Raw genomic sequence first — 14,574 nt, forward strand, 5'->3', positions numbered from 1 at the left:
TATGCCAGGACTAACCCACGGCACTCACTACGCACTACAATCATTGGCAGACTCTATTCTATGGAGAATGTAACGTGACAACGCGCAGGCAACGGAACGTTTTTAATGACGATCCGTTCAGACGACTACCGAAAATCAGCAGGCGGGGTTGTGTCATCTAGCGCTCACAGGAAGTGGAGTTGGATTTGTATGACGCAGTTTGTCCAGTTTTATGCGTATAGTAATAACAATCACTTATTAGGCGCTTATTGTTTCGAAAGAGGCCAGAGAGAGCCATGGACATTAAAAACAGTTATTGATGAACTTGTAAAAGGTAAAAGTAAATCATTAAAATTCAGGTGAAAACAGCAATGGAATACCATATAACAAATGCAGTAATTCATCTAATAAAATATTCAAAACAAATTTCTATGACATTTAGGCGTGTCAATGTCATCATCAGGCAATATAATGCTTATGCTATTACTGGTTTATATACAACCGATCATATTATATGCTTATACCATAGTTATATTCTCACAAGCCTGATACTTCAGTAATATTAGTTTGCATTTTCTAGAACATTTTTTTCTTGTAAAAGGGTAAATCAATAACTATCCTTTGTGGATTTTCCCAAATTACAGAACCTAGGAATTCAATATTTTATATTTTTTTTTTTTTTTTTTGTATTTTGAGGTTTTTTTTTCCATTCCAATTATATATTTTACGGAAAAAAAAAAAAAAAAAAAAAAAATTATTTGCATAGTGCGTATTCCTGGTCATGTTTTGATTGGTTGGTTGTTAGGTTTGATTGACACCGTGTGAAGCGGTCCATTCAGTAACGCCCCTAAACAAGGGGTCAAAGGTTAATATTGTCAAGGGAAAACAAATGAATGTCTGGTATTCTCATCTCGTGAAAGTGTTGCAACGTTGTAACAATGGGGAAGATATGCATACTAATTCTGCTACTATTTGACTCTGGTTTGTATAATATAATTATTTGTTATTTTTAAATTGGTCTGTCACTCAATTTTATGTAAGTTTTGTTGTAAATTTTCTGGCGTACAGGGTAGACCTAGGTAGAAAGCTAGGCCTAGCTAGAGGAAGGAGAAAATCACAATGCTTACCAGGACCACCCATGGGGCCATGGCCAGGTATTTGGCACTGTACTGATCCTAGTTCTAGCCTAGGCCCTACACCTGACTAGCCACTATATAGGCCTAGGCCTAAATTTTGTTAAATAAAAATATAGCCAATGCACATGTCATAGGATGATGTTGGGTACTGTATGTTATTTGTTTATCTAAATAACGATAAGTTAGTGGCGATGTTCGTATTCTTTAATTGAAAGTTTGGAAAAAAAACTTATGCTGGACTTCTGGCTACCATGAAATGTTAATAAATAAATAACAGCATGCAGTAACTGTACTGTATACTACATCCATTTTGAAACATTTACTGGTAACTGTAATGTACTGTAGTGTACTGTAGGCTATTTCCCTGTAAATAGAGAAATGTACAGACTGCATTTAGGGCCTAGTTCCCAGGAGTCCTGCAGAGTCCTGGGTGGGAGTCTAATGGAAATCGTCTGGAAGGCCTCTACCCCATGTACAAGAAAGAATCTTTCACCAAGTTTTTACTAAGTCATCAATTATCTCTTTGAAGTTTGTGCCAATGGCTATCACTTGCACATCAAAATACATGTTAAGAAAACTAATTTAAACAGATCTCAAGATCCCAGATGTGGATTTCTTCAAACTTGCCCACCCTTGAGTGCCACTGCCAGTCTTTAATCACTGTATTGTAGGGTCATTCTGTGTCAAATCAACAAATGGGGGTATGGGGCACCTCTCGGATTCTGGTGAAATTTTTTTATAAGGTTGATTTATCTATATAATGAACACACATGCAAAAATAGAATTCCCAAATCCAAGTGGTTTCCATGTTATGGCCTGTAAAAATTATGTACTACTATAAAATGCGTTGAATGTGCGTGAATCACGTTTATTTTAATATTTTGTATTTCGAAATGTCCTTTGAAGTGTTTTAGATACAAAGCTGAAAATTGCTGTACATAGTCAGTTTTGGCCAAGGAACTCAGATCTTTCATCAAAAGACATCTCATCTTCTCTTTTCTCTATGAGCCGCTGAAAGTGACAGTTCGTTCAGTCGGTCAAATTAAGTTTATTTATCAGACCTCAAAATTACCCATTTAAATTACTATAGTCTGATAAAGTACATATATATTGTATAGTCACATGCATACTCCCAAGCAAGGTTAGGACTTTTATTCTTTAAACCAAAATTTCATAGGGTTCCAAAGTTCGTAGCACACAGGTTATATTGTCATGATGTGCCTATGGTCATGAAGCAATGTCATTATGACCATATTTTGGGATGTCCCATGATTTTGATAGAGCTTTTACTGTTTCTGAATATATTTCTATTGTTTAGTATTGGCTGGCAAAAAGGATGTGTTTGGTATACACTCCATCACCTTTGACACAGCTGACCTGACTGTAATATCAACGGTGGATATCAAGGCAGAACTATGGGGTCAAACGCACGAGTGTAATAATGTAAGCATTATTTCAATTCCTCATGACCTATGCTGTGTCAACTACTTTAACTGCTTTCTAATGATAATACCATTGTAGAAAAGGGCATATAAATAATAATAATAATATTTATTTGACATTACACTTTTACAACAGTGGCAGCACACAAGAAAGTGGCACAGTCAAACTTAAACTAATGAACAAAGAGGAAAACAACAACTTAAAGCTAAACAAATGAAAGAACCTACTAAAGAAGATACAATTTAGAGATAATATAAATCATAAACATCCCTCACCCTCCCCACACAAATAATGTACATAATACACATTATAGTATAAGAATACACACACATACATACACACACATATCCACATACACATACACACACATATAAGTATACACACATAAACATATACATACATACACACACACATATACATAAACATATACACACATACATACATATATACTGTACATATATATGAATGCAAGGTCAATACATTGTGTATGATTGATATTTTAGATCACTTCCTCATTCTGATTTATAATACAAAACTGTTTTCTAATAATATAATGAACTTGTGAAAGGGATACAAGCAATTTCTTCAATGTGTAGTGTTTTGCACACTATGTGTGTGCCAGTACATTTAATTTTATCTTATGAAAAAATAAACAGTTTTTTATTTAAAAAATTACAAAATAAATGAGGGTGGAATGTTTTTCGTTTGTGGGTTGGGAAATTGTCAGATTTTTAGTATTAGTCTTGTAACATTTTACCTAAACATGGCAGTGTAGATGATATTTTTTTTATTTATTATTTATTTCAAAATCATCCAACAGTGACCAGTGTCGCCCATAACAGGATTAATACATGAAAATTGGTACATAAAAAATTTATATAAGTAATATAACATTAAATTCAAATATAGGTCTAAAAATAATTAAAAATATAAGAAATTCACTTGGTAATAGAAGTAAAAATAGTAGTAATTTTGTGACGGAAGCAGTTAAGACTATCAAAACATATATCTAAGGAAAGATTGAAACAGATAGAATGTGAATATGAAAATAACACTATTTGTAAAATGCTAGTCAAGTGGCTATAAGTATTCCAAAATTGAAATATATCTTACAAAAACAAATAAAAGTATAAAAATTGCAAAAACAAATAAAAGTATAAAAATTGAGGCGGCAACAATGACAGGAATGTAAAACATAATTTTTTTTTTCTTAACAGCCCGACTACTAAAAGGGGGGCTTCTCACTGGATATGACTATTCTAAAACACAGCCATTTAACTTTGAATTTGTAATCAAGTTTTAAGATTATAAATTTTTTTTTTTTTAAAATTAAAGTGCACTCTAATTAAGATCAAAGACATTGAACCTCCGCCATCATCTCAGAATCGGAGTCGGATCCAGTTAAAAATGGATACAAGGTACCCGACTAGATTGACGGTAATACCTGTGAAACAACATGTCATTAATTCAAACCCAGACTGCAGGTAAATGATAGTACATTAAGTGAATGTTTATGAGCGCAATGGGAAGAATACTTTCATGAGTTGAAAGTTTGACTGTTTCATACGACAAGGCGAAGCTGAGTTGAATGGAACAGTCAATCTTTTAACTCATGAAAATATTCTTTCCATTGCACTTTATATTAAAAACATTCATTATTTATTTTATAACATATCTAGAGATTCTTGTCATTTTATATTTTATGAATAAATCTACCTTTTTTTGCAGAATAGAATTCTTGTCATTGGAAAAATATACCCTTTTTCTAATTAGAATAAACCAGTGTCATTTTAACTGATCAAAAGATTGTGTTAGGTTGAAGTCATATCATATCATATCGTAAAAACGGGTGGATAGAAAATGCAGGGATGGAAATAAATTTCCTTGATGAGTGACGAAATGGGGTAAATAACCAATGTCACATGATACGAAATCCACAACCAAATGACAGGGATTTATATAGGTGTGTTATAATACAGTATTGTAATAATACTGTACTACAGTATTTATTAAGCAATTATACTCAGGTTTTGATTACACTATCGGAAAGCCAAATGAGCCATTATTTTCCCCCAATTTTTAAAGGAAATAATGGTCTTAAGGCTTCTATATAATATTGTACGAATATGGCTACTGTATATAATTGCTTTACAAGTTAGTTGTAATGTCCATCACCTTTTATATGGCCCTTTAATCAAACTGCTGGTTGTGGTGGCTGGTTGCTCAGTGACTGTGGAAGTGCATTGGCTGCGCATATTAGAATAATTAATTTTGTGTGTAGTATGCAAACTCACACTCTTCGCACAGAGCTCTTCGTGATATGAAGAAAATGAATAAATTTATTGTGGTTATTGTAGTTTATTAGTGGTTATTAGGTAGGCCTAACCTGGTAGACATTTGTTTAATAGATTAAAATGTAATTGTAAACATTATTACGAATTTATTCAGCATTGCCTTATTTTTTCAGTTATTTTGTAAGTCAATCATCTTGTTATCTCATAACCATTGTGCCTTTCTAGGCCTTGCTTAGGACAGTCTAGTGTTCATTCGTGTTAACCAGCGCTGTAGAGCGAGATTTGTTAGGTTCGCTGTGTGTATGCTCTTACTGTAGCTTGGACTAGCAACAATTCCACTGACTAATGTACTGTTGTATAATCTCCCCAGCTCTGAGCTTTTTGCAGAAAACGCAAAAAATCGGAGGCATTATATTGAATCATGGATAGGAAAATTCATTGCAAATGAACCTGATGATGTCACCACTGACTTGAATTATGTCATATCCTTATTAATAGGCACAATTGGTGACTGGAGTTGTACATGCATAGTTTGGACAAATTTGAAAACAGAGAGAGCAAGTAATGTTCAGTATAGGAATTTAGTGTTCAATAATTAATGTTGGTTGAAAAATCAGTAAACTACTTTTAAATTCTTGGAAGTTGAAATAAAGAATATTTGGCTAATTTACTCTAAACAATACTGACCCCAAAATATCGAGATATTTTAAGAATAGTTAGCCTTACTGTACAGTAGACGCCTGTGTCTGCGGACATATTACGCTCTGGCGGAGTCGGATGCGTGGAATGAAGCTGGACACGCACGGTCGTACAACAAATCTAACTCCGCTCCCTGTGAGTGCTAGACCGCGCGAAACTGTCCGCTGATTTTCTGCAGTCTGAGCTGACCATCGGTAAAAAACGATCAGTTGCGTGGATGTCGCCGACTTGCATTCTTCATAGAATCGCGTGGCCGATGATCATCAGGCGCACTGAGGGCTCAGCTTTAGGATTCTATTAAAAAATAATTTTTATTTATTTATTTGGTATGAAAAAAACAACAGCCGAGGCTAAAATGGTTTGTATTACTATTTAAAAAGGCAAATACAAAAACATTCAATGGAAAAATACATCAATATCAATATTCAAAAATCTATATAAATATATGATGTCGATTACATATTCGAACTGTACATTACGTATTCGATTGTATATATTCGAACTCTATGCCCACTAAAAGATTACATGATGAATTCCACTATAAAGAAACACTATTTTGAACAACTATATTGCCTTTTCTGGCCAATTTGCAGGAGATGGATCAGTTTTCATGAGATTTTGCTTGCTCTTGGTCCCGCAAGAGACCCATGTTCAAGATCAGCAGTGGCTGGTTTTGAACCAAGAAACATGTTCTCCAGGCCCCGCTTTTTTTTTCCCGTGGCGCCACCTTGCTCTTTCCTAATTGGAATGTGGTTTTTCGTTTTTCAGCATCCCTAATATCCACTTCATGGAGAACAGGAACTACAGTTTATTTGTGAACTTCAACAGCAATAATGACAACCACACGATTTCCTGTAACCTGATAAAACCAGGCGACTTGGATCTCAGCTATGTTCGTAAGTTGATTTTCCCTCCCCCATTCCCAGGGAAGGTGGTTTGTTGAAATTTTAAATTAAACAATAGCATACAAGTACTGAAATATTTTATAAGATCATAATACTGAACATAAATCCTACCGTTGTTGAATACATATTCATCTGTATAATTATAATATATTCTATATCGATACTGTATAATTATATTACATTCTATATCAAAAATAATTGATTCTTCCGCATTTCCAAAAATTCTGGATCTGCCTCTGTAAAACATGCTGAAGAGAAACACACCAATATATGTTTATATTAAAAGAGAAAACATGATGATCTCTAAATTATTTTTTTCATGTTATTATAATTTTTCTCTTGATAGCAATTTTGGTTGCAATTGGAATATACATTGCATTGGCTTTCCTTTACATGCTTTTTAGTACGGCACTAAGGTAGGTTTTTAACATCTTAATATTGTCATGAATTTGTTTTAGTTCACTCAGTAATAGATAATGTAGCATAGTGATTGTATCAATGTTGATAGTGGTTATTGGTGATTATAATAGTCGTGGTGGTGTGGTTAACTTTCTTGGTAGTGATGATGGTTGTGGTGATGATTATTTTGACAGTAATGATGTTGGTATTGGTACTGTTATAATCATTGTGATGGTTATGAGAATGATCTTTATGATGGTGATGGGAATGATCAGGGTGATGGTGATGAGAATGATCATGATGATGGGAATGATCATGGTGGTGATTAGAACGATCTTGGTGATGGTGATGGGAATGATCATGGTGATAGTGATGAGAACAATCTTGATGATGGTGATGGGAATGACCATGGTGGTGCTGAGAACGATCTTTATGATGGTGATGGGAATGACCATGGTGATGGTGATGAGAATGATCACGATGATGGGAATGATTATGGTGGTGATGAGAACGATCTTTGTGATGGTGATGAGAATGATCAAGGTGATGGTGATGAGAATGATCTTGATGAAGCCAATAAAAAAAATTCTTGTGTTGGCCACATTTTGGAAAAATTCAAAAAATGGGTAGGTCGGTAGGAAAAGTTTTTTTTAAATTTATTTATTTTTTTTTAACCAAAAATGTTTGCGAATGAGAGTACGTTTGGTATAAATAGTTAAAATAAAAATAACGCTAATTAAGGATCGACGTTTCAACTCCATCATGTAGTCATTCTCAAGTTCAAATGAGTTAAATAAGAGTACTGCTTACTAACTAAAAACAAAAGATCAAAGTTCATTACAATGGGACAGTAATTAGCCATGCCAAAAATTGTTTATGCCTAAAAAGTAGAAAACACACAAAAATACAACAAAGACCATCTTTTAAATCTAAATTGAAGAGCAAAACGATCGCATAACACTGTCGCTCCGCCTACCATCGCAAGATAGGCCTATTCCAGCCTTTTTAGCTCATTAAAAAACTGAAATCCCGACTCTCAATTTCGAACATTTTGAATCGGTCGGGCGTGGCCAACACAATAATTGTTTTTATTTGGCCTGATGGTGACAGGAAGGATCATGGTGATGGTGATGAGAACGATCTTGATGGTAGTGTTGGGAAGGATCATAGTGATGGTGATGAGAACGATCTTGATGATGGTGATGAGAATGGTGATGGTGATGAGAATGGTGATGGTGATGAGAATGATCTTGATGATGGTGATGAGAACGATCTTGATGGGAATGGTGATGGTGATAAGAACGATCTTGATGATGGTGATGGGAATGGGGATGGTGATGAGAACCATCTTGATGATGGTGATGGGAAGGATCATGGTGATTAGAATGATAATAGTGATGGGATTTATAGAAGATTTTTTTCTATAGGAATCAGTGGATTTACAAAATATGCTGTTGCCTGGGTACAAGTAGATTAGTCAACAATGTGAGTATTTACTACATATTCATTACTTTTTTGCTTATTTATTCATTAATTTAATAATTATTTTTATGTATTGTTATATACTAATTGTTTATTTAATTTTTGTTTTATTCAAATTATTCTTTATATAAATTCAGTGAAATATATGAATATTTTATGTAAAATATCATTAACAATAAATTTTGCTAATGAATTTGTGAAGATTAATGTTTGTAAAAGTGTATAGTCTTCATCAGACATGTTTTCTTTATAATTTAAGGATCTTGGGGCACCAGGCGATCCAGTGAGCGAAACAGTAAACTCAATCAGCCCGGCAGATAACAACAAAAAACCAAAATCCAGAAGACTCAAGTCCTTGGACACTTTCCGGGGGTATTTCATTTTTTGAATGTTTCATGAATTAACTTAATATGTCATCATAATAATAATAGAAGTATTTATATTGCACCGTATATATATATATATATAAAAAAAAAAAAAAATTTGAAGGCTTTACATTGTTGGCAGACTTTTAACCGACTGTATGGCTAACGAATCATGTTGATGCATGTTGGCGATAGTCTGAGTGAATCGGGCTACACTACACATTATGCTAAACCTATTGACTAAATTTTCTTTTTTTTTCTTAGAATATCTATAGTAATTATGATATTTGTTAATTACAAAGGAGGGGAATACTGGTATTTCCAACATTCACGATGGAATGGTTAGTGGATTTTATTAAGAGTTTGCTGTAGAAATTATAATATAATAATAATAATTTCTATTAATTATATAAACACACTGCTTCTGCTTATTCTGTAACACTGTTTATCTTTTTCACCTTTCTGGAGCTGTATCAAAATCATTATGTCAGAGGCACAGTTAAAACGGAAGATGTGATTTTTGACAAAACATTTCTGTATATGGAGCAAAGATCTTATAAACACAAGATGGCGTTCTTCGCGATTTTATGCGTAACAAATAGAAGCGTCGATTTGGCACAGAAATGTACAGTAATCTGGATCTAAGATAGGGTGTTCATGTTACGCCAAATTTTGTTACCAAGTACGTTAATTTGTTCCTTACGTACGTTCTAAAAAGAGGGCGTATTGTAAATCGGACGCTTCTAATTGTTACGCGTAAAGTCATGCGGCGTACGCTATGGTCAGAGCGGTCGAGGTTCAAAAGTTTTAAATTTTGCAAGAGGGCGCTGTTCATGCGTTATTACAGAATTTGCACACGTAAATTACGAAGAACGCTATCTTGTGTTTATAAGATATTTGATATGGAGTTACAGTACTAGCATTAAATAGTTAATTTGCCTTTCTACTGAGTATTTTCTTCACCACGACTAAAATTTTCTTGACACACTTTCTCCATCTTATTTTGACCTTTGCATTATCAGGGGGTCCCAATCCCCCTGCAGGTCGTGGGAGTCTCCCTGAAATAGGGCGGCTGTCCCATGGCAAATCAACGTAACTGCTGTTATATTTTTGTGCAGTTACGTTGTTTTACCTTGGAACAGCTGAGGGATGGCCTCCCACATTAGTGTAAGCAAGCAAGACCCCAATAAATCTCTCACAAGTCCATAATTTGATGTTTTTACTATTAAATGTTTTAAAAAGACTCATTTAACCAAATATCCCGAAAGTGACTCCTTCCAACCTGAAACCTCTGCGTAATTTAATTTCATTTTTTTGTCTTCTAGTTTATTGCATTAATACTTATTGGGCATTCTTTTGTTAGATTCATTTTTTAATTTGATTTCACATCATTATTGAGTGTGGTTGGCAAACTTGTAATAGGTCAGCCTTAATATTTTAGGAATTCAGATAATTACTATGTTTCAAATCATTATGAACTGTTAGTGTAACATTTTTATTAAACTGATTTCATGTTTATTTATTTATTTTTTGGAATATAGGTTTGACAGTGGCTGATCTTGTTTTTCCATGGTAAGTATTTGTAAAAAAATTGTTGAAACTTATTTTTTGTTTAGAAGAACAAGTGTGGAGCTGCTATTATTTAGATATAATTGATAAATCAGATTATTATGCAAAATGATTAAACCTTTATCAGATGTTGAAACATAATTTTATATGTAGAGGGCCGTAGCTTCTAAAGGCTTCATCCCTACCTTGGCCTGCCATTCAACACCGCTGGCCCATAGATGGCCCCAGTTGGTGGCGTTCAGGCCTTGAAGTTTACACCAAAATGTTTCAATTCAATTTCAGTTTATTTCACTTGCAAATATATATTAATAACAAGTGGAGTAACCAAAAAGGCAAAGCTTGTAAAAATAGCACACAGTCGTACTAATATTATTAACAATAGCAAAAAGACAATACAGTAATATGGATAGGCTTGACCATATAAATGAAATTAATGAGCAGTAACACCTGAACAAATACCGTAAAACCTTGAATTGAAGCCCAGTGGGCTTAATCTCGAGGTGAAGCCTCCCCTCTTTAGTTTGCAAAATTAGCCTCGCATAGGCTTCTTTTCGAGATATATAGTAGTTTAGGTGATTTAATGCCAGTTAAATACACTCCATGATACAGCTCAATGTAATGTGGCCTTATATTTTATAGTACAAATTCATAAAATTTACAGCATTCATTTTAAAAAAGAAGCCCTCCCCCCTTCCCCTCTTTACTTTGAAAAAGTAGTCTTCAAAAGAAGCCCATTCAAAGTTTGCCAAAAAAAAAAAGCCCAGGGCTTAAAAATTCAAGGTTTTACGGTATTGCTTTTAAAAGGCTTGTTTTAAATGTTTTAGATTTTGTGCAGTTCTTAAGATACCGTGGTAATGATTTTGAGAATGTTGGGCCAGCAACGAAGATATTGTCTGAAAGAGAAGGTGTGCGTGGAAGTGGATGGTGGAAGTGAGAAGACTGTCTAGTTGAATAGTTGTGGATTTGAAAGTTATTGTGAAATGTGTTGCCAATTGTACCTACGATTTAACATGTACCTGGATTTGCTGGGGGTCAGAACTACAATATTTTACGTGGAGTTCATCTTCTTTTAAACCTTACTTGATCTTTAACCTATCAAGATCTAGACTACTGTATTAGCCTTTCAATTAAATAGAATATAATGAATAATTTGAATTTTCATTTTCAAGGTTCGTTTTCATCATGGGCACATCTATTGCGCTATCTCAGAATGCTTTAAAACAAAAAGGCATGTCAACAAGTAGGTTATTTCAGAAAATTGTTCGTAGAACTGTTATTCTATTCGCGCTTGGTGTCTTCATGAATTCAGGAGGTAGGTGTACAATCTTTCGATGTAAAACCTTTCACAAATTGTGCCAGCTAAAACAAAATTCTGGTGTGTAATCTACTGGACAATGTCCAAATTTGAAATATTAGGTGTGAGTAATTTTATGTTTCTACAGTAGTTACCCTGTTCTAAATTAATTGATTCTTCCCAATTCTAATCCAATTTATGTTTTTAAATACTGGCATCTTTAATATTTTAATTACCCTGTATACATTATAGTTCATTTGTTGTTAACTTTCAATATAATTATCATTTAAATTGTGAATTATTTTGATGTGTACTTAATTTTGTTCTCTTCTCATAGACAATTTAAATGTTTAAATTGAATTTTGTTAGGTTTTTTTTTAAATTCAGATTTTGCACAGATTATGTCTTTCCTCTGATTTTTCAGGATTTCATCGTCTGGTATTTCTTTTTCTCAGTGGCTTAGATGAGTTTTTAATTCTAGGTACAACACCAAATTTGTATTTGTTTTTTCTTTTCATAAAAGGATATAATTCAGAGGAAATAGTGACACGTTATTATTGCTATTCTAAGTTCCCACAAATATGCAATTTTCCGATATGTTTTCACTGTACCAGGTAGGAATGATCTGAAGAATCTAAGGATACCTGGAGTTCTCCAACGATTCAGTGTGTCTTACTTTGTGGTTGCCATGTTGGAATTGATATGTAGTAGAAGTAGCCATGGACAGTATGATCTAATTACCGTAAGTATATAAGCTTCTTAAATGTTTTATTAATTTCGAAAAAACTTGTTTGATTATAAAGTCGTTCTGGCACGAGTTTGAGACAAAAAGCTGATTTCGCAACACGATTATTATAGCAGTGTCAATACAATTAGGTTAAACATTTGAATATCTACCCCCAAACATAGTTCAATTGCAACATCATGTTATTGCCAGAAATAACCCTTTAACAAAACACATTTCTTTTTTATCATGTGTATAATACTTCATTTGAAGGTTTGATAAAAGAATTTGGAATACATCATTATACCAAGTATTTATTTAGTATTGTAGTAGAGAGTGGAAGATGCTATCTGTCTGACGTACATTTGGACTGATTGTGGCTGCCAAAAGTATTTTTTTATGGCCTGGACTAACCTTGGCATTGTAGTTCTTTCAGCAAAGCTTTTTGACATGTCCATTGTACTGTACTATAAACAATTATCTTTTTTTTTTTTAATTTCTTAATTTTAATTTCCTTTATTTTCACAAAAATGTTCTTAAATTTTATTTTTTGTGTTTTAATTGTTGAAACAATCTTATGTAATTTTGATAATAATGTTTGTTTAACAGCCTCGTTGGTACACACCATTTCGTGATGTGATAGAATATTGGATAGAATGGCTTGTAATGGCTGGGTTGTTAGTAGGCTACTTCTGCCTGACGTTCTTTCTACCTGTCCCTGGTTGCCCCACGTAAGTAGAATATATTTTCAGAATTTGCTATTTTATGATGTTGATGATGGCAGCAGCGACAATTAATATGAGAATTCACTAAGAAGCATGATTCACCTCACCACATTTTAAACTTAAATCTTTTATAGCGGTTACTTAGGCCCAGGTGGATCAATTCAGCTGGAGCCAAATATCACGTTAACGAACTGCACTGGGGGTGCTGCTCGCTACATTGATGAGTGGTTGTTTGGTGTCAATCATATCTACCAACATCCAACCTGTAAGGTAAGCCATCTTTTACTTTACATAACATGTATTATTTTGAGGATATACACTCTAGATTGAACTTAAACACCTGCAAAATATGATATTTAAATTATTGTATTATAATTATGTAAGTTATCAGCTTTCCATTAAAAATTATAATGAACAAATACTTTCATCACCAATATACAGATGCATGAATAATATTTTTTATGTTCTTTGCATAATTTAATATATAATAGGCTTTGGGACCAAAAAAAAGGTGTCCCTTGATAGGGGTGTCCTCTAATAGGTGTTGGCCGTAGTGTTAAAAGATATAGTTTCCCTCATTTTGTGGCCGAAAAAGTGTCCCCTTAATAGGGGTGTCCCCTTACGAAGGTGTCCCAAAGGAGTTGTTCTACTGTATTTAGGCATTTTTGTAACAAAAAATCTGTAAATATTGAAAACTGAATTGTTTCTATGTTGATAATTTTTAAACAAGCCAGTGTTTTAATGGAATTTATTAAAGATTTGTTTAGACTTTTCCTGCTAATTTCAGGGTTATATGCAATGAATGCTGTAATGAAACATTTTTATATTATTATTACTGTGTGTTGATCTTTCCCTTTATGCTTGAATAGATAAATTGTTAAAATTTATTATTTTTTTTTACCTCTGATGAGGAGCTCTAGAAACACTGATTGATTAGTAGAAATTTTATATTGGCCAATATTCTCTACTGCCTCTATTATACCTCCCTCATCGGAGCTTTCAAGATTACAAGAATTTGTTTTCCTTCATAGGTAATCTACCACACAGGTGCTTTTGACCCAGAAGGTGTGCTAGGATCAATACCATCAATATTCATCACATTCCTTGGGTTGCAGGTAAGATGATGTATTCAAAATTCAAATCGGTTGACTTGCTTACTCTATGCGATCCTTGCCAGGAAATACCTATTGGTACTTCTGCGTGATTTTGCTCTGCCAGTTTCTTGTTTTGTTTTTTTTTTTGTTTTTTTTTCTCTTAAAAGTCATCCCCATACTATATGGGGATGATAATTTCCCCAGGTGTAGTATTTTAGTCATACAATCCCTTCACATTTATATTTGACATAGTTTTCCATCAAGTTGTACTATTGCTTAGAGTATAGTATAGCTTAGTGTTTACAATGCTTGTCTTCTAATCCATGAGTCCTGGGTTAAATTTCTGTGACTTTTGGACATTTTCTCACGACTAAAAACAACTCAATTCCCTAAGCCTCATAAAGTGACTTGGTTTTGTAAATCATCGTTCCATTGTGTAATTGGTGAGTTACAATACTTGCTGTTG

The 14,574-nt window shown here is 33.6% G+C and overlaps 1 protein-coding gene across 1 annotated transcript; it reads left to right on the forward strand.

The window, feature by feature from the left end:
• The first annotated feature begins 831 nt into the window (after window positions 1-831).
• Window positions 832-14,155, forward strand: LOC117103606 (heparan-alpha-glucosaminide N-acetyltransferase-like). The gene is made up of 15 exons (XM_033244184.1): window positions 832-960; window positions 2,434-2,558; window positions 3,894-4,042; window positions 6,320-6,447; window positions 6,803-6,872; window positions 8,283-8,340; window positions 8,597-8,709; window positions 8,967-9,047; window positions 10,233-10,274; window positions 11,441-11,583; window positions 11,990-12,046; window positions 12,180-12,307; window positions 12,899-13,020; window positions 13,149-13,284; window positions 14,046-14,155. Exons 1-15 carry the CDS (start codon window positions 918-920, stop codon window positions 14,136-14,138), a joined length of 1,488 nt encoding a protein of 495 aa, XP_033100075.1. The 5' UTR covers window positions 832-917; the 3' UTR covers window positions 14,139-14,155.
• The last annotated feature ends 419 nt before the right edge of the window (window positions 14,156-14,574 follow it).

The sequence above is a fragment of the Anneissia japonica genome, unplaced genomic scaffold (genome assembly GCF_011630105.1).
Source record: "Anneissia japonica isolate Jap-2015-1 unplaced genomic scaffold, ASM1163010v1 scaffold287895_len483588_cov180, whole genome shotgun sequence".
Classification (NCBI taxonomy): Eukaryota; Metazoa; Echinodermata; class Crinoidea; order Comatulida; family Comatulidae; genus Anneissia; species Anneissia japonica.

What these genes read in the sequence shown, in the direction of transcription:
- LOC117103606 (XM_033244184.1), top strand. Translation starts at nt 918, where the DNA reads ATGGGGAAGATATGCATACTAATTCTGCTACTATTTGACTCTG. An exon ending in AATTCAAACCCAGACTGCAG is followed by an intron (nt 4,043 to 6,319) that starts GTAAATGATAGT and finishes TTCGTTTTTCAG; the next exon opens with CATCCCTAATATCCACTTCA. An exon ending in CCTGTCCCTGGTTGCCCCAC is followed by an intron (nt 13,021 to 13,148) that starts GTAAGTAGAATA and finishes AATCTTTTATAG; the next exon opens with CGGTTACTTAGGCCCAGGTG.